This window comes from Macaca nemestrina, chromosome 17 (assembly GCF_043159975.1).
Source record: "Macaca nemestrina isolate mMacNem1 chromosome 17, mMacNem.hap1, whole genome shotgun sequence".
Lineage (NCBI taxonomy): Eukaryota > Metazoa > Chordata > Mammalia > Primates > Cercopithecidae > Macaca > Macaca nemestrina.
This window is the reverse complement of record NC_092141.1, coordinates 52693913-52716627: the sequence shown is the minus strand read 5'-3', so window position 1 is coordinate 52716627 and position 22715 is coordinate 52693913. Positions and strand designations below refer to the sequence as shown.

General features: G+C 39.4%; 1 protein-coding gene across 3 annotated transcripts in view; it reads left to right on the top strand.

Annotated features, from left to right (window-relative positions):
* LOC105476782 (ankyrin repeat and fibronectin type III domain containing 1) overlaps positions 1-22715 on the top strand; it is a 353243-nt gene that overhangs the window by 322664 nt on the left and 7864 nt on the right. For all 3 annotated transcript variants that reach the window (XM_071082907.1, XM_071082908.1, XM_071082909.1), the window contains 2 exons: positions 5134-5300; positions 11880-12096. In XM_071082907.1, the coding sequence (XP_070939008.1) occupies positions 5134-5300; positions 11880-12096 (384 nt within the window). The remainder of the gene's footprint in view (positions 1-5133; positions 5301-11879; positions 12097-22715) is intronic.

Genomic DNA, 22715 nt, shown 5'->3' with positions numbered 1-22715 from the left:
TGTGGGGTCAAGAGAAATTGTCCTATTGGAGGATGTTGTGAGACCTGGATGAGGAAGATTGAGCTGGGACAAAGCAGATTCACCAAAAACCCACTTCTCTTTCCACAGCCTGAAGGTTGACACTCTACCATCCTTTGTGTGGGAGCAGGATAGGACCCTTTTGCAGTAATAAAGCATGTCTCTGGGGGCCTACAAGCATCACTGTTTACAAAGTTCCCAGGAACAGAAGGAAAAGCAGCATCATGAGCCGTTAGAAACTCTATCAGGTGATGTGGCCTCTTGAGGACTTGCCTAGCCTGCACAGAGGAGGTCACCCTGCCCTGACCTTGTGGGTGCTCACAACTGACAGCAGGCCTATAACAAGGAAAGTTGGTTTTTGTTGATTTCCTTGGCTTTATGATTTACACCAATTGGACTAGAAAGACAAAAAAAAAACTAGGGAATTTTTAAAAATAATAGTTTGAGGCCTGGTATTATATATTTCATGCTCGGCTTGTGCTTGGCTACATCCTTCGTTCAACAAACATTTACTGAGCTTCTGCTATATGCCAGGTACTGTGCTGGGACTGAACCACACAGACATTAATAAGGCACCATCTGCCCATCACAAGCTCAAAATCCATTAGAGGATATAGGTATCCCTACCAATAGTCTTCATAAAACGAAAGCAGTGCTATACGAGGCAGGCTGTTGAGTTTCAAAGGAAAGACATCTAATTCTTCCTTGCAGAGATAATACTTGAGCTGTATCTTGAAGGATAAACAGACATTCAGAATGGGAAAGAAAAGGCGGGCAGAAAAGGAAAATCATTTTGAGCAGAAGGAACAGTATGTACAAAAGCTCAGAGACCTGCAGCTTGATTAAGTACACTCTTAGTAGCTCACTCTGATGAATGCTTAAGGCACCTGAGGAAGAGTGACAGAAGATGAAGCTAAAAGTTTAAAAGATCAAAATCATACATGGCTACTTATGTAACACTAAGGGGGTACAACTTTATCCCATAGGCAATAGGAAGCAAAGAAAAGATTTTAAGAAAAGGGATGATGTGGTCTTATTAGATTTTGGCAGCTCATGAAGGACTGATTGCAGGAGAGTAAAAAACAAATAAATCAGGCTGACATTGGATACAATGAGACAATTAAGAAATTAAGAGACTACCTCGCGGGTAAATTAAGAGACTACCTCGCGGGTCCACCTGGTCATATCTCATGGGTCCATGAGCCCAAACCAAGGCAGCCTCAGTGGGGGTATAGAAGAGAGAGCAGAGAGATGAGGAATTTAGGAGTTAAAATGATGGAACTTTGTGATTGATTTGATGTGGCTGAAGAGCAAGATGAAGGAGCCAGAGAGTCTGAATAAGAGTGCCTAGACAGATAATGTTACCATCTACCGAAATGGGCCATAGGAAGGAGAAATAGGTTTGGGGCAGGGGAATGATGATGAGGTCAGTATGACAAATGATGAGTTTCAAGGAACCTATGGAATATCCAAGCAGTGAGCCTAATGGAATTCAGGCCACAGGCTTGCGAGAAATGGCATAGTGTCAACCTTCATTCCTAATACCCATTTTACATGATTTATTTTACATGATTTATTCCACCTGTCAACTCATTCACTACTAGGAATCTTTAGAGGTACACCTTGTGCTCCAGTTCTTTCTGACACCTTGGCAAAGACTCATTGAACTAAACTGACCCCAGGAGGTTATCTCGTTGACTCCTTGGCTTCCAAACTAGATCACATGGCCCAGACTGATTAGGATTTTAGTGAGTTCGATATCCTTAGGAAGACTATTTTAATCCCAGTCCTGTTTTAATATTCTAATCACTACCACTAAATGCCTCATTCTTCATGGGTGGTGAAAAGGTGTGGTGGAGGGACAAACATTTATTTTGTATCAGGTATGTGCCATATGCTATGCTGGGCACTTTATATACATTGTATTACTTAATCCTAGGTAGGCATTATAATCCCTGTCTTAGATATGAGAAAACTGAGACTCCCAGAGGTCACATGCCCACTGTCACACAGGTGGTGAGTGGCAGAAGTATGGTTCAAACCCAGGTCTGTCAGATAGCTAAACCCACGTACTTTCCACTGTACTATACTCCTAGTGTTGATGCCAACCTTATTTTAGTCTGCCACTATCTTATGTAGAAAAAAGAGGGAGAAAAATACCACAGAAAATTCGTCTTAGTCTGTGAATTACTAACAAATCATGTGGTCCAGCTAATGACATTATTGTAGCCTTATACCATTTTATCCATAAAATGCATGAGATTCACATTTTTAAAAATTAGAAGCTTCCAGTCTATCTTTCTTGCCTGGGTTATGGCTACCAAATGTATCATTGCTAAACCACAAAAGACTATGTTAAAGTAACATTTGTTAAAGTAACATTAAAGGGTCTGGATTAAAAAAAAAAAAAAAACCACAAGAGCGGGGAAACTGAAGCGTTATAGTTGAAACCTCCTCATAACTCACTTGTGGTGCATGGCATGGACGGTGTGGGTGCTGTGAGACCACCCACTGATCCAAGGCTCCCACCACGGAGACACAACAAGAGAAAGCTGTGAACACCCTAGCTTGTAAGAATTCACATCAGACTGATAGTGTTTCTTTTACAGAAGTTATTCGGTGCCTCTCCCTATTTTTCCAGTCATATTTTGGAAAGGGGAAAAAAAGCCAGTTTTTTTTTTTTTTACCACTTGGTTTAGAAAGGCAGGGTATGAGACACTTCACTCTCATCACTTCCAGCCAAGAGAGGACATCTGTCAAGTGCTAACAGGACATAATCCCTCCTTGAAAGTCATAAAGACACGCTCAGGGAGCTACCAGGGTCAAGAGTAAGCTAAAAAGTCGTGGTGATTCCTTCCTGTGGAGCTGCCAGGAAATATCACAGACCTGAAACAGCTTTCCAAACAAGAAAATCAAGCCCACAGTAAAGGAAAGACAATGGAGAAAAGAGGAGCCTCCGGGTGAAAGCTCAAAGATCCGTTCATGCATTTATTCATTTACTCATTTGGTCAATAAACCTTAATTGACAAGCTACAATGTTCCAGGTTTCAATGACATAAAAATTAATAGGAGGCATAGTTCCTGCCCTCAAAGAAATCACAATCTAATGCCAAGGCAGTCAAGTAAACAGATAAGTACAATGTAGTAGGATAGTGTCATGAAATGTTTAGAAACAAGTGATCTAGGAGCACAAAAGAGGGAGAAACTAGTTCCACCTGGCAGGGAGATGGCAGTGAAAACCTGGCTGAGGAGAAAACATTTACATATCACAAGTTGACCTGGAGGTATTAGTAAAGAAAGGTGTGTGAGGAGGAGGAAAAGGCATGTTTAAAAGCATGGAAGTATAAAGGGACTCGTAGTAAGTTCAGCTTGACCAAAGCTTAGGACTGATGAGGAACTAGGGCTGGAAGGTGGCAGCATGAGGGAAGGTGTGACTGAAAATACACTCAAATCCTAGATCGCAGGGAGCTTTCCTTATGGGGAGATGTTTGGATTTTATCCTCAGGTCCAGAGGGAGCTCTGTAGAAGTCTTTAAGCAGGGAAATAGTATGAGAATTAGATCATTTGGGAGAAGCTCCATAGCTTGTCATTTACTGAGAGGGCATATGAAATCAGTTCTCTGTGTCAGGCAAACAAAGTGCTAAACAGAGCAGAGAAGATGGGAAGGAAGGATCTGACACCACAGAGAAAAATCAAGCCCAAGACGGAGGCCTCCCAAGTTGAGAAACACTTCCTTGAAATGAGGCATAGCTGGAGTGAGGATGGACCCCTCACACCCTCACCCCATTCTTCTCTTCTACTTCCATGGGAGGAAAGACAGAGCACACTGCCCTGGCATTCACCTAAGATTTATCCCCAGAGAAAAAGAAAGCAAGGAAGTAGTAGGCAGTGGTAACATGGGAATTGTAGGGTGCACAGAAATCTCTCTCAATATGCAGAAAAGTAGGGCTTCCTCATTGAGGTGTAGAGATGACCAATGCCCCATTTTGAGGTAGTGTGGTTTTAGCTTCCCTAAATGGCCAGATCTGGGTCTCAGGAATCAACATCTAATTACTACCTGTAATTACTACCTGTAATTAGATGTTCTTCCTAGAATTCCTCGCTAAAGAAGCCAGAATAAAAATGTTTCAACAGACTTGTGAGTGGTAACAGCCCTATTTCCAAAGCATGGAACACACTGGTACAGGTCAGAGGTAAACAGAGTAAAAGAGGTTCTTGAAGAATGAGTCTCCAAATTCATCAATGCCCAGGAAGAAGCCAGTACTATGATAGTCTGAAACAGGGTGCTTTCCTCCTCCTACTAGAATCCGAAGTTACGGTATATGATCAGAGCTGGTCAGAGAAGTACAGGAAATCTGACCATCTCAAGCTGCCTACACCAGGCTCAATCCTACACTGCTCTGTTCCTCCTGAAAAAAAGGAAATGATGGAGATGAAGGCTGGACTCTTTCCTGTGGTCTCTGTCCCATTATCTGTTGAGAGAAGAAAACCAAGTCTGCTGAAAGCAAAAAATGGTCTGTCCAGGCAGCAACAGCTCTTATCATCCATCCAGAGGGGCCAAGAAGGGGAGAGGCAGAAGAGGATCAAAGCCTATCATAACTTGGGGAAGTTTTGCAGTCAGACCAAAGACACTCTGAGAAAAGCATGTCTTCTGTCTTCTGGGGGTTCTGGCCTTGGAAAGGAGTAGGCAAGATATGTACTGGAAATCAGATGTGAAACCCAAAACTAGGTTTCAAATTGCTACTTGGCTTTTTTTCTTTAAAGTGATAAGCAAGCTTATTTTCCCAGTATGTGTGTGTATATATGTGTGTGCACGCACACACACACACACACACTCAGCCCCAACTTTAGGGAAACGTCCACATAACTGCAGCTTTAGCCAACCCCACTTCCCCATACCTTACTAGGAGTTAAACCTTAAAAGGGAATACTGTCTGACTAAAGCCAGACAACTGGCCCCTTAAGAGCACATTTATAATTTATTTATGGCTTAATATTTTCCACTGATAGGATTAATAAATCATGTTTTCATTCAACTTGTTTTCTCTGAGGTATGAATTTCTCTATTTTGATACCAGATCTTAACATGTTTTATTTTGCTTGTCCATTTTCCAGTTCATTTTTGCAGCTACAGAGAGAAATTTATTAGTCTGTATTGCCGCCTTTCTGCTGTTGTGGAGCTGGATTCTCTGAATACCCAACAGTCCCTCAGGGAAGCGATCTCAGACAGCGAGGTTGCAGCTGCCAAACAAAGACACCAGCAAGTTTTAGATTTCATTCAGGTAATTGTGTGTTTCTTCTGGGGTAAAAGGAAGGGAGAAGAGGCAGGGTGGAAAAAGCGACAGCCAAGCCTGGGAAAGGACAGCAGTCCAGGCTGATTCAAAGAACACTGTGTCTAAGTAGCCTATTGAGTTGGTTAAAACGTGGAGCTCAGGGAGATAAATTTTCAAACAGAGTCTTAAGAAAAAGTTACAGATAAATCACAATATTACGAAGAACTGTGATCAGTCACCATGGTAGATAGTAGTAGCTTTCCATACAGGAGAGAAAAATCACCCCCCAGAAGCAGTAACTAGAATATTATTCTTACCTTGTAGCCCATTGACAATTCTAATAGAAAGAAAAATTATATTAATTAACTCAATATCTCAGAGAAAAAGAAAATAAAATGACCTACCAGTTTATGTTAACCCAGATCCAATTAGAACTAAAATTCCTCATGTTTTGGGCTTCTTTCTCACAGAATTGACACTTTAATATGTGGCTGTTAAGATCAGAAAATGTGTTCCCCTTCCCATGGTCTTGTCTGGTAAAGCCTATGGTAACACCTTAGGGTCTTGTGAAAGGGGTACTGACTAGTAGTCAAGAGAATTTGGATCTGGCCTGAAATTGCCTCTGAATCCCTTAGCCAAACCTGTCAATCTTTCTGTCCATCAGTTACTCAATTCACAAAATGAGTAGAATAGCAATAGCCCCATGATAAATATCACTATGATACATATTCAGTTCAATTTGATAAACCTTTATTAAACAACCAGGTGTCAGGCACTGTATGCGAGATATAAAGTTGAATTAGACATGGTTTCTGATCTTAAGGAGTTTAAAATCCATCAGGGTAGATTAGAAATGTATGTAAACATAATTTGTAAAATGTGCTAGGTGCCAAAAAAAGATAAACCAAAACAAAACAAAGAAACAAATAAGCTCTGTATCAACACAAGGAAGTAAAAATTTACTTTCCCTTGTATCAGAAACATTCCCGTGAAGGATATAATTGATATCTAGCCTGGCCTACAAGGATAGGTTAGATTATAGTAAGGTGAAATAGAATGTAGAGCATTCAAAGAGAAAGTATAAACAGATAAGGCAGACAGAGCAGAAAAATAGTATTTGGGGAATGGTAAGTAGTCAAGCTATTGGTTGGGACATACATTGAGTGATGAGAGGTAGAAATCAGGCAAGAATGAAAGATGGCAATGACAGCAGATCCCAAGGGCTTTATTAAAAGCCGTGATTAAGAAATCTGTACTTTATTCTGTAGGCAATAGGGAGCTACCCAAAGTTTTGAAGAAAGTTAAGTTACAGGCTCTCACAATTCTGTTTAGGATAGATTCGAGCATACTCTTGAATCTATGTATATGGGAAGGATACTCTTTCCGTATACAGTGGTACAGCCATACTGGTTGTTTATTGTATAAGCATTTACTCTGGTCATGCTCACCAAATAAGGATTTGAGGACAAGACTAAAGGCAGGGAAACCAAATAAGAAGTTATTATAGCTATCCAGACAAGATGTAATGAGGACTTAAGATGAACAAATGCTGTGAACTTTGGGCAAAGAAATCTCTTGTAGTCCCAACAGTCCCAATCTCCTCATCTGTAAAATAGGGATGATAATAATAGGCTACCTCATAATATTACTGAGAGAATTCAATGAGATAATACATATAAAAGACTTGGCAAAATGCCTGGTACACAGTAAATGTGTAATACTTTGTATATTCATTCATTCATTCATTCATTCATTCACAAGAAGGAGAAATTCTTTGAAATATGAATATGTGAGATTCGAGGTGTTTGAAACACTCAGGAAGAAAATATTGTAATTTACTTGCAAAGTGGAGAGCAGACAAATCTTTAGGTTTATCCTACTTTCCTCATCCTGTGAATGAGATATCTTAGGTGACCTCTCAGAATAGAGAAATAACTTTCAAGAAGTTACTTTCTCCATTGGCCTGAGAATGTAGAATTTAAACATTCAAAACATTTACTTCATTGATTTCATTTCCAGTAAAAATGGAACACAGATGGTGGGGAAGGGGAGGGAAAAGGAAGAGTGCAGCATGAGGAGAATATGAAAGACTGGCTTATTTTTGAACCCCTATAAGAGAGAGTGGAGCATAGTAAGAATAACAACAGATCAGAAGTTGGTCCCAGAGGAGGCTGGGAGGCTGAGACGGGAGAATCTCTTGAGCCCAGAAGTTCAACACTAGCGTGGGCAACACGGTGAGCGTCCATCTCTATTAAATACAAACAAAAAATAAAAAGAAATCAAGGAGCATACATTTTTAGTCCCAAATCTTCTGATAAACTCTGGAGTATTGGACAATTCATTTGATCTCTGGGGCCTCAATTTCCTTATATGTAAAATGAAAGAACTGGACTAGATGGCTTCTGTGGGTCTAGTTGGCTCTAACGTTTTATGACTTAACAACCAGAGGTATTTTTAGAGGAACACTTCTCTACCCAGGCCTTAGGTTCTGTTTCTGCCTTATTCCACTTACGCTTCCCTGAATCCAGTATGTTCCTCCAACAAGAAGGCTGACTTTCTTCAGTCCGTTGTGTTCTCAAACTCCTCCCAGAGTTCCCTGGCCTCATTCCTACTCCCTGACTACTACCCCTGCTCCTTTCTTTTTCATGTAGCCTAGGGCTCCACTGCCTTTTTCTCTTTCTTTTATATCACACCATTAAGTGGGTTGGATAAAGGCAGGCCAGGCTGGGAATTCTTCAAAGTTCTAGCCTGCTCTGGTCTCCCAAAGCAGGTAACTTGAGAGCCCTCTCTACATACTTCCCTTCTAGTCAGCCAGGTACACGCAGACTTGGATAAAAGCCAATTCTCAAAGGGTTCAAAATATAACTTCTTGGTCGGGGTGAAACAAGACCATTTCCCTATACCCGTAGCCTTCAGTGAACCACCTTGCTTCTCCCAACATGAATAATTTCACTGAGTGGAGACAATTCAATATCATCTCTCCCTTTATGTTGACTTTGTGGTCTCGGTCTCTCTCTCTCTCTCTCTCTCTCTCTCTCTCTCTCTCTCTCTCTGTCAAAATGAAAACCAGCTGTAGCCACTCACCCATTGGTGTTCACAGCTCAGCCCACCACACACCATAACCTGCAGAGGCGACCGCCAGTCATGAGAGCATTTGTATGATTCCAGATCTAAGACAGTGTTGAAGTCACTATACAAACCAAACATTGTAAAGAGCAAGGGAGTCTGTGTAAATACAGTTAGGAAAAGAAGCCAAGGAGTGCAGCCAGAAAGAGGGAGGGCTAGACCAGGGGAGGTGTAGAAAATCATAGATAAGGCATACAGGCTTTATAGACAGCACATGCAACAGAAATGTCAAAGTGTGAAGACCTGGAGCTTGGCATATTTTGAGCTGCTAAAGCCTAAAGGGCAATTAGGCTATAATTTATACACTGTAATGCTTCAAATGCTCCTAAGCTGTAATAGAAACACAGCTCATTAAATATAGCCAATCTATCATCCCCTCAAGCACCTTGTAGCTGTGCTGTGAGAAAACCAATCACCTTTACATTTTAATAAAAATATTATCTTGCCTGAGTACAGAGAAAGGAATATAATTTACGAGATGAAAACTGAAATTTTTAAGGGGCAGGGTGAGAAATGGACACAGATTTTTTAATCAACAGACCTAGGGAATTCATGGTCTTTCTTTTTTAAAATGTGTCAGCAAGTCTTTAGAAGGTGAATTTGGACCTTAAAATCAGGGGGATTATGTTGTCAGTTACTTTTAGATCAACAGTATAAGGTAAAATGGGTGAAAATTGGCCTTCTTTTGGAGCAATTAGCTAAGTCTCATTAAACTCAATCCACAGGCCTCCCTATACCCATATGGTTTTTTAAGTTTTCCTTCAGCTAAGACCTCTTCACATCACTGAGAAAAATTAAGAAGTAAATATTGTTTCTACATACTTCTAAAAAAAATTCTACACTAAATCCCTCTATTCATCCTCAGCAATAAAGCTGAAACAATCTTATCCAAAGAGAGCAGGTAGATTATTTACTAATAATTATATTAGCCTCCTAGGGTTGCTGTAACAAATTCCTATAAACTGGGTGGCTTAAAATAACAGAAATGTATTCCCTCACAGGTCTGGAGACCAGAAGTTTGAAATTAAAGTGTTGGCAAGGCCACACTCCCTCCGGAGGCTCTAGAGGAGAATCTTGTCTCTGTCTCTTCAGTTTCTGATGGCTGTTGGCATTCTTTGACTTCTGGCCACATCACTTCAATCTCTCTTTCTGTAGTCACATTGCCTCCTTCTCTTATGTCTGACAAATCTCCCTCTGCCTCACTCTTATAAAAATGTCCTTATGAGGACATTTATTGTTAGAATTAGGATCCGCATAGAAAGTCCAGGATAAACGCCTCCTCTCAAAATCCTTAACTTAATCGTATCTTTTGCCATATAAAGTAATTACTTTGTATCATATCAAATAATATTTATAGGTTCTGCAGATTAGGATATGGATGTATTATGGGGGGTTCCATATTTAGCCCACTACAGTAATCATGATTGTCATTATAAAAATTGAACATTTTATAACAATATATAGTTGATAAAGTACACTCATCTACATTATCTTACTTAATCCTTATAATAACTCTCTTTGCGGGTAGAGATCTAAAGAATTAGATCATTCATTCATTCATTAAACAGTCATTTTTTGAGTGCATACCTACTCTGCAAAGCTGAAAGCAAAAAATACCAAAACACAATCCCTGTCCTTGTTGGGCATTCTAAAAGCTCTCCACAGTCATGCTTTGCCTTTAAAATAACTTTCAACAAGTTTATGCTGCATGAGGTAGGGCCAGTAAAAGCCAGCTGAGAGAACAACAATCTCATTGGGAAAATTCATCTGAGTCTCATCTGGGATTCCCACTTTGGCTTTATCCCCAGACTTTAGATTTCTCCCTTCAAAATGGCTTAGTGCCTCCTCATGGACCTGCCTACTGCTGAACTTCCTGCACAACTGACCAAGCTAAAAAAGCCTGAAGCTCAATATCATGCTTTCATCACTGGCCCTGAATACTCTGCTGAGTCTTGTCACCACAGGACTGACAAGAACTAGAAAGCAAGGGAAAACGGCTGTAGACCATACCCTTCCATTCACTAGTTCACTCTAGCTAGCTTTTCACTCAACTTGGCAGACTGAATGTCACAACTTCAGACCTACTCTGTGTTTGTTGGGAGGACCAGGTTTGTGGATATTCTTAATGAGTAGGTTTTAAGTACAGATTAAAGACCTATGAAGAAATTTTGAAAATAAAATATAACACTGGGCAGTGTTTTAGTTTTAAAACTTCAACAATCAGAGAGAGAGAGATTAACCTTGCATGACTCATATAATGAACACCTTCTATCTGGAAGTTAGTTAATACCAAATTTCCAAATGTTCCTCAAAACTCCTAAAGTTTCAGAGCTGGAAGGGACCTTGGACATCATATAGACTAATTACCTCTTCTTACAGTTGAGTAAATGGGCCCAAAGAAGTTAATGGCTTACCCACGTCATCAAGTGAATTTAAATAGAAAGCCTACCACAAATTCCAGGGTCATAAGAAAAAATACATTTAACCAACAGCCCCTCCTTGAGATGGAATAACAAAAAAGCTCATAGCCCATGTCTATCAAGATCTGGAAAATTTTTGTCATCTGTGTATAGAGAGACACAAAAATCTGAGTGAATTTTATGCAAATAGGCTTCAAGGAAACTACTATTGTACTTTATAATGAAAATATCATTAAAATGACTTTGATAACCCAAAAATCAAAATGGAACAACTTAAAATGGACTACTCCAAAAATGCAAGGATGTTTAAATTATTTAAGAATAAACTGTTTAGGCCGTTTTGAACTTTAGAAGCCCTTACTCTATATGTAAGAATGCAGTAAGTTTAATATATAAAGTCAATTATTTTCTACTAACATAGGTCCAAAAATCTCTACTTAGCAAAAATATTCCAGTACAGCTTTGCTTTTCTAGTTCACATATAAGAACTACGACTACATTTCTTTCTTAAGATATTCTGAAATTCGGCTTTATCATATGCCTTCACAATATCTTAATGAGGAATATTTAATTAGAATCTGAGAGATAATAACCCTTTATATGTGTGAGCAATGTACCCTGTAGCATCACAAAGCACTTTCAAATTCATCACTTCAACTAATCAGCCCAGCAACCATGGGAGATATAAAGGAAAAATGTTTTGGCCACATTTTACAAATAAAGCAACTAAGGCTCAGAAAGGTCAAGTGACTTGCTACGAGTTAGTATATCGCTAATAAGTGATATATCCCAGCTAGCATCCAAGTCTTCCACTATTTGCACTAAATGACAGAGCCTCTCTGGTAAAAATATGCAAAACACAAAATATTACAAAAAAAAAGAGGTATTTTCTGGCTTAACAAATCTATGTTAAAAATATTTTACTCTTGCCCAAAACCAATATTGTAGAAAATGGATCGGATCATCTTGGACTCTCAGGGAAAGGTATTCTTTTTTAATCACTACTTGATAACTTACTGTCTTTTACCATTTTATTCCAAAGCAAATAGATGAAGTTTGGCGGGAAATGAGATGGATCATGGATGCTCTACAGTATGCAAGATACAAACAACCAGTTTCTGGCTTGCCCATCGCTAAGCTGATAGATCCCTCAGATGAGCAGAACCTAAAGAAGATCAATTCTACATCATCATCACATATAGACTGTCTTCCATCCCCACCCCCATCCCCAGAGATGCACAGAAGAAAGGCAGTGAGTGGTAAGCCGGGAGATCTGAAGTTCTGTTGTTTAGTCCCTGGACTTTTGGTCCTCTCTCCACTGATAAGGACTTTCGTGCTGAGGTATTGGTTCCAGAAAGTGGTTGAAAACACTGCTCAGGGGTCAGAGTCTAACAGCATAGAGGAAACAAAATCAGAACAGTAGAGGAATAGGAAACTAGAGCAGTAACCTAAGATCAATGCCTTTTGGGGGCAGGGAAGATTCATTCTAGTTCTAGCTCACACTTACAAGATGCAAAAGGATATAAAGCAGGGGTACGGCTTCAAAGATGCAGAATGGGAACCACTGTGATGCCAGGTGAGGGCCACACAAGCCAAGGGAATCTGAGCAAGACAAACTAAGGAAGGAGAACAGGCCCAACCTCTATTAAACAGCATCTGACAAGAATGAGGCGGGAAGCAGGCCCCAACCTGGGTGAGAGTTCGGGAAAAACTTCCCATCCACATAGCACAATGTTCTAGAGTGCAAGGTGGGAAAGAGAAACCTTGGACAAACTAGAATCCTGAAACTGAGTGCATGTAAGTAGCTTGGCCTCATCATGAATATAATGAACTTTAAACAAGTTGGAGAAGGTAACTAGCAAGGCACCTCTCCACCCTTGGGTATTAAGTGTAACAGCAAAAACCTGACCGGGTTAATATAAATTTCTACAAAATACCTCTATGCTTATAAGTAGAGAGAAAGCATACTAGGTAAAGGCAATAAAAAGCTCTTGCCTAGCCATGCTAAGACCAGTGCCATTTTCTAGTCAATTAAAGTAATGGCAATTCAAATCATCTTTCTTGATTCTATAGTTTGTAGGAGCTCCAATTTTGCAAGCTTCATAATAATATTTTTAATAAATAGGCCTGATTTGTGGACTTGTCCCGTAGAGGGCGGCATGGTGTAACAGAAAGAGCTTGCACTTAGAAATCAGAGACCTGGATTCAAATCCCAGGTTTGTTTTACTAGCTGTATGAGCTTGAACAGATTACTACATCTGACTCTCAGTTTCCATGTATGTAAAATGAGAATAATACCTATACCTTGAAGAGTTACTGGTGAATAAGGTAATCTATATCAAAGATGCATGGTATATAATACACAATATATTGTCAATATCATATTTAATGTTATTTTTATTATAGAAAACTTTACTGGGAATCTGAGCCTTTTCTCTGAGTAAGTTTGTGTCTGCACCTGTATTTTAAAAACTCCAATGTGTTAAGCCAAAACTTGACAAGTGGAAGAACTTAGGAGACAGCTAATTTACATTACCAAAGGAGTCTGTGACTTACCAAATAACTCAACAAAATATTTAAGTAGAGTTTCTAGAGTGCATTTTTATAGACTGCCACTGGCCTAGAGATACAAATCAAATATCTCTACCAGAAGTTAGGCTGATAAGAGAAACAAATATATTAACAAAAAATTACCTGATCATTGCATACTTGCTATGAAGTTTATCAGAGGCACTAAATATTAAACTCCTATGATCAAAGAGAGCTTCCTGGAGGAGGTGAACAGAATCTTGTATGAAGGATAAGCAGGAGTTGAGCAGAAAAACAGGAAAGAGAAGAGCATTATAGGCAGAGAAAGCAGATTATACAACTGTTTGTAGTTTAGGGAATTGCAAGCAGTATGGCTGAAACTCAGGATCTAAGAACATTGTTCATTCTTTTCTTTCTATTTAAAAAAATATATATATTTACTGGTCACCCTCTACGTGCCAGGCTCTCTCTGAAGTAACAGGGATACAGTGATAAATAAAGCAAAGTATCTGCTCCCGTAGAGCTTACTTACATTCTAGAAAGAGGGACAAACAATGAAAACATAAACAAGCAAGATAATTTCAGGTCGTGAAAATTCCAGCATATAATACAAAACAGCAGTAGGGGTGGGAGTAGGCAGGAAGTGTGTTGAATTCACTGGGGTGATGCTCAGCAGAGACCTATCTGGAAAGATGACATTTGAACCAACCCCAGAAGAAGAAGCTAGTAATGCAGAGATCTGGAGTTGGAATATTCCAGACAATATAACAGCAAAAGGCCCTGAGGTAGGTGAGGGATAGAAAGAAGGCCAAGATCTTTGACACACAGTGAACAAAAGGGTGGATTGTGAGACATAGGGTAGAGAGCAAGACAGAAGCCAGAAGCCAGAGTAGGCAGGGTTCTGTAGGTCATAGAAAAAGTCTGGATTGTATCCTGCTTGTGATGGAAAGCCATTGGAAACTTTTAAACAAGGATTGATATAATCTGAATTACTCTTTAAAATCAAATCTGGTTGCTGTATGAAGAGACCATAAGGGAGAAACATCGAAGCAAGGAGGCAACTTAGAAAGTTATTAACGAAGGAGACACCAAGTTTTCTGGCTTGGGTGCCTCGTGGTATCATGATGGCACATACCAAAAAAAGGTAAGAGAGAAGGAAAAACAAGCTTGGGTGGTTGGGCATGTTGAATTTGCGTTGGCTTTGGAACATTCCGTACAAAAAGAAACATTCAGGAGAAAACAAGCTGCATGGAGTCTAGAACTCAGGAAAGAAAACTGGGCTAATAATATAGATTTAAGAATTCGTTAACATGTGAATGACGTTTGAAGCTAGGAAAATGCTTGGGATTCCCTAGAAAGAGGAGGTAGAACAAGAAGAGGAGACTGTGGAAGGATCCCTGTGGAATGAAGCATCAAGACATATTACATTAAGAAGGAACAACCAGAGAAAGATTTAAAAAAAAAAAAAAACCAACAGAGTAGTGTCACAGAATCAAAATGTGTAGAGTAAGGTTAAATTCAAAAACTGAAAAGCTTCAGTTGTTTTGCTTTTCTCAACAAGGAAGTCATCAGTGATCTAGATGAGAGCCGTTTTTGAAGGGAAAGAAATAGAAACTGAACAGAAGCAAATCAGGGAGTAAATGAGAGGTAAAGAAGTAGGACAGGAATTTTCACTCTTTTAAAATCTTGGCTGCAAAAGGGAAGAAGGAGGGAAGGTAGTAGCTAGAGAAGTATAGGATTGAAAGGGCATTTTTTTAAGGCAGGAAAGCTATGTATGCTACGATGTCCTACAGTTTGTTTAACTCTACAAACAACTCTTCATTTCTATTTCCACCTTTGCAGCCCTTGTCTGCCCTCTCAGCTCACAGAACCTTCCCAGTGTTTAATCTTCTCTTGGCCACAGGGTCCTTAGTGGATTCCTCCCTGGCTCTATGAGGGTGGCCTTCTCTATGCCACAGAAGTGCCAAACTCTCACGTTGGCCTGAGGACGGGTTGCACCACTCCCTGCTAAGAGGATCTGGCCAATTACATTCAGATTTTATTATTAACTTAAAATGTGAGTGATCATCATTCTGTTTCTTAAAATATAACTCTCTCTTGGGTCCATTTACTTCTTGGAAGCCAAGATTCCATGAGCTATGAAACACAAAGATGTGGAAAGCTGCAAATGAGAAATGGAACCCAGTGAAGGGGAAGTGCTGTTGAAAGCTGGGGAGAAACATTCAGTGTCCTACCCCTCACAAAAGCAGAAGCATTTCAGAGCAATGAAATCTGTCACTGCATTCTCTGTCCTTCTCACAAGTGTGACCACTTTGAATTGTTCAAAAGCCATTCATGAAAGGGCGGAAATGCAGTTTAGAGGAACATACCTGCTGGGTTACCCACAGGGCAAAGTTTGCAGCACAATTCCATTCTGTGTGTATAGGATTCACTAACTTCTACAGAGCCTACTAGAAATATAGAGCCTATCACAAACCTAGCCTCTGGTGCCAGCCCAAGATTCTGTTTTAAGGCTGTTGAGTATCTTGAATTTGTTTGCGTATATCTGTTAGGAGTAGGGGATGGAGAGTGGAACTCTTTCACTTACTTCCCATTTCTGTGTGGTTTTCAAAACACAAAGTAGAACTCTTGTGAGTCAATTAAAATTAAGCATCTCTCAAGGACCCAAGGGGGAAAGTTGGCTCCTAGAAAAGGCAGCTGAAGGCAGGGGGTGGAATTATTTGGTCCATCACATGGGTATTTTCTCTCCCACTCCTTTTCTGTGGGTATAGTGGTCACAGGCAGCAGCAATTTTTTTTTCCAATACTGCTGTTTCTCCTAGTGACACATGGGTGAGGCAATAGAGGGGAGGGGGGTGTTGTTTCCTTCGGATGCATTTGAAGGTTATCCTCAAAAAAAATCAACAGGAATCTGAAGGTATTATTTCTCTTGGGATATCAGAAGGTGAACAAACCCCGGAGGTTCTACCCAAGGCCTGATGAAAGAGTCAGTAAAAGTCTTCATTTATAAATTATTTAAAGACTACTCAGACACAGTGGAAATAAATTCACTGAAGCACAAATTTTATTTTTTTATATATATATGTATATATATATATATAAGTGTGTATATATATATAGAAGTGTATATATATATATATATTTAGACAGTGGTACATTAAAACTGTGAAGATAGATTTTGGGGCAAATATGGATTATTATTCTTTTCTTTCTGTCCTGCCATGCCCCCTGCCTTTAAGAAAAAAGCAATAGCTTTAAGTCAATTATTCTTTCCTGAAATGTCATCTCCCCATAACGCCCTCAAAATCCACATCAACTCTACTCTGCTGTTGTTGGCCTGACCCACAGAAACCAGGAGTTACAACACTCATTACAATGGCAAGAAAGCCAAGCTTCCTAAGCCAGCACTAATACTATGAGCAGAACTTTCATCAAACAGCTCCTGGGTCAACCAGAGGGGAAATTCAAGGCTCTACCAGTCCTGGCCTGCCCAGTGGGCCCTCTCAGGGAAATGGAGGAGCATAAGCAAGTTTATTAAAATAACAACTGGGCAAGGTGCCTACAATGGTTAATGGAGCATATGGCCTGAATCTGGGGATGGAAGCTGCACTTTGCATTCTTTTCCAGGAAGGGAGGGAGCAGCAGTGGCCTAAGTCCTTGGAAACTCTCCTCAGTGCCCTGGCTGGCATCCTGGAGATTTTCCCAGACTGTTCTGGGAGGGGTTATCCCACCCTAAGCAATAGGTTCCACTAAGTCTTCTAATAAATAATACAATCACCATGCAAGTCAAATATTTAGATTCCCACTACAGCAGTGTTTCCCAAGTGTGGGTCCATGAACCAAGGAGATAATATTTACCACTTAATATTCAAGCTCTTTTGCATCTCCTTCCTAGGTTACTATGGTTATAATTAGGTCTTCTCTTGAAATCAAGAGAAGCTTTGAGTCAATAGTTTTTCCTGAAATGTCATCTCCCCATCTTTCCTGAAATGAAATCTCCTATCTCTCATGTTCTGGGAGCTACAGTAAATCAGTTATATCATTCACTATGATATAACTGATTTACTGATACTAGTGATACTAATTCACTCTAAAATGTAGGTTAGGAAATCTACTGGACTAGATCATCACCAGCAGAAGATACCATACAAGAAATTATTATTCACCTTTATTATCAACAACATTCTCACCTTGAAATATATCTGATTACTGGTTTATATTTTAATGATATTAATATGTTATTCTGTATTTAGGGTAAAGAGAATTTCAATAATATTAATATCTTCTGTTTTTAAGGCACTTAAAGTATCTTTTTTTTTTTTTTTTTGAGTCAGAGATTTATTCTGTTGCCCAGGCTGGAGTGCAGTGGCACAAATTTGGCTCACTGCAGCCTCTGGCTCCCAGGTTCAAGTGATTCTCATGCTCAGCCTCCCGAGTAGCTCGGATTACAGGTGCCCACCACCACACCTGGCTAATTTTTGGATTTTTTTTTTTTTTAGTAAACACAGGGTTGCACCATGTTGGCCAGGCTGGTCTCGAGCTCCTGACCTCAAGTGATCCACCTGCCTCGGCATCCCAAAGTGCTGGGATTACAGGTGTAAGCCACTGTACCCAGCCCACTTAAAGTATCTTTAACAAACTAAATTACTCCTCATAGTACTTATTCATAGTACCAGTTCACAGAAGCTAAGTGATTTGCTCAAGATCATATATGCAGTAGGTAGCAAGACAGGACTTCAGTCCAGGTTTGTCTAATTTTAAGACAATTGTTCTTTCTGCTATATTTGGGCTGGCTCTTCAGTCAAATATCAGCAAAGATAAAGCAAAATTATCTGGGTGATTGTTTTCAGGAATCTATGGTAGATTAAGTAAATTAGATCCTTTCAGGATGCTTTGCTTTTAGTATTATTTCTAAGAGACAGTCAAATATCACTATTCATTATGCTCCCAGATTTCAATATTTGTTTCAGTTTCAATTCCACTCAATATGCTTTACTGAGAGTCTTCTATGTACCATTTATAGCACAAGAGGTTAATAATACAATGATGCTTAAGACACAGTGTAGTTGGGAGGTCCTCATAGTCCACTCATATATCCATGTTCAGACTATATGATCTGGGAAATACAAAAGATTCTACACATCCCTTTGGTTGATTTGTTCCTTAGTCCATTCCTTTGTTGACTGACTTACTCAATATTTACTAAGCAGAGATGAGTAAGACATACATATTGCATGCTCCCTAGAGTTCATGGTCCAATGAGAAAGACAAATAGGAAAATGGATAATTTATAATAAAACTTGGTAAATGCAGTTACAGAGATATAAATAAAATGCTCTAAGAGGCAAAAGAACTGAGCAGTTAACTCCACCTGGGGGAAACAATACAGGCTCTCCTTGAGAGATTGGGTCTTAAAATATGATACTCCATTAAAATATTAGACTGTCAGCTCATTTAAGGCACATTTCATATACTCCTTAGTTTCCTCCCAACAATACGTTCTCACTATTCGTGTGTTGGGAGATCAAAATACAGACAGATTTTGCAAAGTGCTTGACTATGGACTGAAAGTGTCACATACTACGGTGGTTACTTCTAGTTCTAGTAATTTTTACTATCAGTCTTCTCCTGGCCCCCAAAAACTATGTCCATGCCTGAACGCTCATAACCTGTGAATGTGACATTATTTTAAAAAGGGTCATTGCAGATGTAATTAAAGATCTTGTGATGAGATCATCCTGGATTATATGGGTGGATCCTACACCCAGGAAAAAGTTCCCTTATGAGAGACAGAAAAGAAGGCACAGACACAGAAGAGAGGCCATGAGAAGACAGAAACAGAGATAGCAGTGGCATGTTCACAAGAAATGCTAACAGCCACCAGAAACTGGAAGAGGCAAGAGAAAGTATTCTCCCCCTAGAGCCTCCAGAGGGAGTGTGGCCTTGCTGACACCTTGATTTCAAACTCTGCCTTCCAGAGCTGTAAAAGAATAAATTTCTGTTGTTTTAAGCCACCCAGTATGTGGTAATTTGTTCCAGCAGCCACGGGAAACTAATACAAGATCTAGTATGTTTCTCTAGTAGCAGCAATGTCAAGAAGCCCTAAGAGTTTAAGTAATTTAACTCTGTGTACCACAAAAAGTGAATTAGATGAACTAAGTGCCACTCCTCAGGAAGTTTCCACACAGAGTCATGGAAATGCTAAGGTGGATGGCAGCATAGCAAGTCTTTGTAGTGAGACAGATTTACATTTGGCTGCCTATTCTACCACTTATCAAGAATACAAATTGGAAAATTTGATAAGCCTAAGCTTCAGTATTCTGATCGGCAAAATGAGAATTGCTGTAAGTGTTAAACAAAATAAAGCACTTAGAGCTCTTAGCATTATGGCTGGCTCACAGTAAGTACTAAGTAAATGTCGGATATTGTTTATTACCATTGTGGATACACACAAGTACATGCACACAGCTGAACGCACTGATCAGATAACCGAAGAAGGGTGTTCAACTACAGTCAATTACGAATTCTTTGGATGGGTCCTATTTCAAGTCCAATTTCAAATCCTCAGTTATCTTCTCTTCTTCCTCACTCCTAAGGCACCTACCCCTGCTATCATCAAAAACAATCAACAATTTTGAAATCCTGTTACTTGCAGTGTCCTATTTTTCCCACTAAAGATTGGAAAAAGTACTAAGGCTTTTTAAAGAATATCAGTTATTGAGCCCAGGCCTTTATACATTTCTCTCCTTTTAACCTGGAAATATGTTTCTTCTTTCCTAACCACTTACCTCTAAGGACAATGTGTTCTTCCTTCTTTCTCACTAAGCACCAATGCCAGCACTGGTGCTCACAATTGATCACCCCTCTTTATTATCTCATCAACCTCACCACTCATATATTCAACCATTCTCTCTCCAATAGTTTCTTCTTCTCTACACTCACAAATACCTTCCTTCAGCTTTGCTACCCACATGCTCTCAGTTCATCCCCTCCTTGACGTTTTGGCTTTCCCTCAGCTCAACCTGTCCCAAATTAAACTTACCATCCATTCTACCACCCAATCCAAATCAAGGCTGAAATTTAACTCCTTTAATTTCCTGTCTTCCTAGGAATCACAGTTTGATATCTACTAATAGCTTTGGGGCCTATACACTCACTTCTCCCAGTTATCTGGAACACTTGTCCCTAAAACTTTCATATAGCCGGTTCCTTTGATCACTGAGTTCTCACCTAGACTCCCCTTTGTACAGTGATGCTTCCTCCCCTGGCCACCTTATCAAAAGCATCTTCCTCCTAAGTCACTGTCTAGTTAAAATCCACTTTCATTGTCTTCACAGAACTTCACACTACCCAAAATTAATCTTATGTGTTTTCTGACTTACTGTCTAATCCAATCTCTTTGAGCTATTTGAAAGCAGAGACCATGTCTGTCTAGCACAAAATAACTCTTCCGTAAACATCTCTCCATGAATGACTTTCCTGGACTTCTATTTTCTTCCACACAACCACAGCTCTTGCTTAGCCCCACAGCCTGAACAAGATAAACTTTTGGAGGGAAAATATAGCTTGGACCACAGCTTCCCAGCTGGCCTCCCTGCTATCTCTTCCTCAGCAAGTTGATCTTACATCCTAGTTACTATCCTAAATCATAGCTCTCATCTTGTCACTTCTGCAAAATTCTTTGATGACTACCCACTGGCTACAAAATAAGGTACAAACTCCTTATCTAAGCATTCAGTACCCTCCTCTGGTTCCACCCTACCTTTTTAAAAGTTAAATGCTGTTTTTAAAAATGGTTTTTGAAATAATTATAGACCCCAAAGATTACAAAGAAATATACAGGAAGTCTCATGCACCCTTCCCTCAGCCCCCAACAATTTTAACATTTTATACAACTCATGTAATATTAAAACAGGACTACTTGTGCTCTTTCTTCTTCCTCTCTTGTTTCTAATCCTTTTATCGTTTGCATATTTGCTATTAAAAGCTACCTCCAGTCATTTTTTTAAAGTGGATGAAGACATAAATTAATATAGACATAGAGATGAATGAATGGAAGGAGAAAAATAAATGAAATGATAGAGTATTTCATCAATCCTGTCCCAATAAAATATAATCCCTCTTTCCTACATACCTGCACTTATTTGCTGAACTTCTCTTATAAAACCTATGCTCTGCCACAGTCTCACAGATGCATACTTTCTTTATACATCCATTAAAACAGTAAACTCCCTAGAGACAGATATAATTTCTTATTAATTTTATTTCCACTCAAGAACCAAGTACAGTGCTTCTATTACAGCAGGATCTCAAGTAATATAGAATCTTCATTGTGAATGAATGGATGAATTAAATATCTCTGCCCCAAGAGTAATTAAATATCTCCAACAGTTGGGGGATGCTTCCTAATGGAGGTTTTGTTTGAGGAAAACCTTGAACAGATCAGTAGAACTCAAAAAGGCAGAAGAGGGAATCCTTTTATTGGTAGCCATTATTTAAAGAACATATAAATTGATCTCATCCTTTGTAGCTGCTGGATAGTATTCCATAGTACAGATGCACCACAGTTCATTTAGCCATACTCCTCTTGGTGGATATTTAGGTTTCTAACAGTTAAGATAAAGTTTGGGTTTATATTACCGAAAACCCAAATAAGAATGTCAAAAACACAAGGTACTTTCTGTCTTGTGTGAAAGAAGCTCAAAAGGAGACAAGTAGGGTTGATATGCAGACTTAATGGTCTTCAGGCAACAAGCTCTATTTTTCAGCCCCACCATCCTAGCATGTGGCTTCTATCTCCAAGGTCGCTCCATGACCTCATCCAACACATCTAGTTACAGGTAAACTGGAAGGAAAGAGAAAGAATGTAATGACCCAGCTAAGCCAGGTCCCTATATGTAGCCTTCCAGAAGTTTCATACTATACTTCCATTTCCATTTCGGTGGTCAGAACTTAATTATATCACCATGCTTAGCTGCAGGGGAAGCTGAAAAAAGGTGGTCTTTTACATAAGTGCATTGGTGTCCCAATTAAAATTAAGATTTTGTAACTAAACAAATAATAATGGATACTGGATAATGGATACTGGGTAACAACCAGGAGTGAAAAGGCAAAACTGACATCTTGCCCTGCCAATTAAGAGCAAGTATGCACATCATCTCCTATAGTAAGGGAAAAAAAAGCATTCCGTCCAGTTCTAGTCCCTAAAATAGAAGAAACCTTGATACTGACTCCCAAACAAATCAAACTTTATCCATGAATTTTGCAATATTCCGAGGATAATCATGTCTGATTTTCCACCATCAGCAGACTAACTGTAACCTGGTTAGAATGTGAGCTTTTTCTTCAAT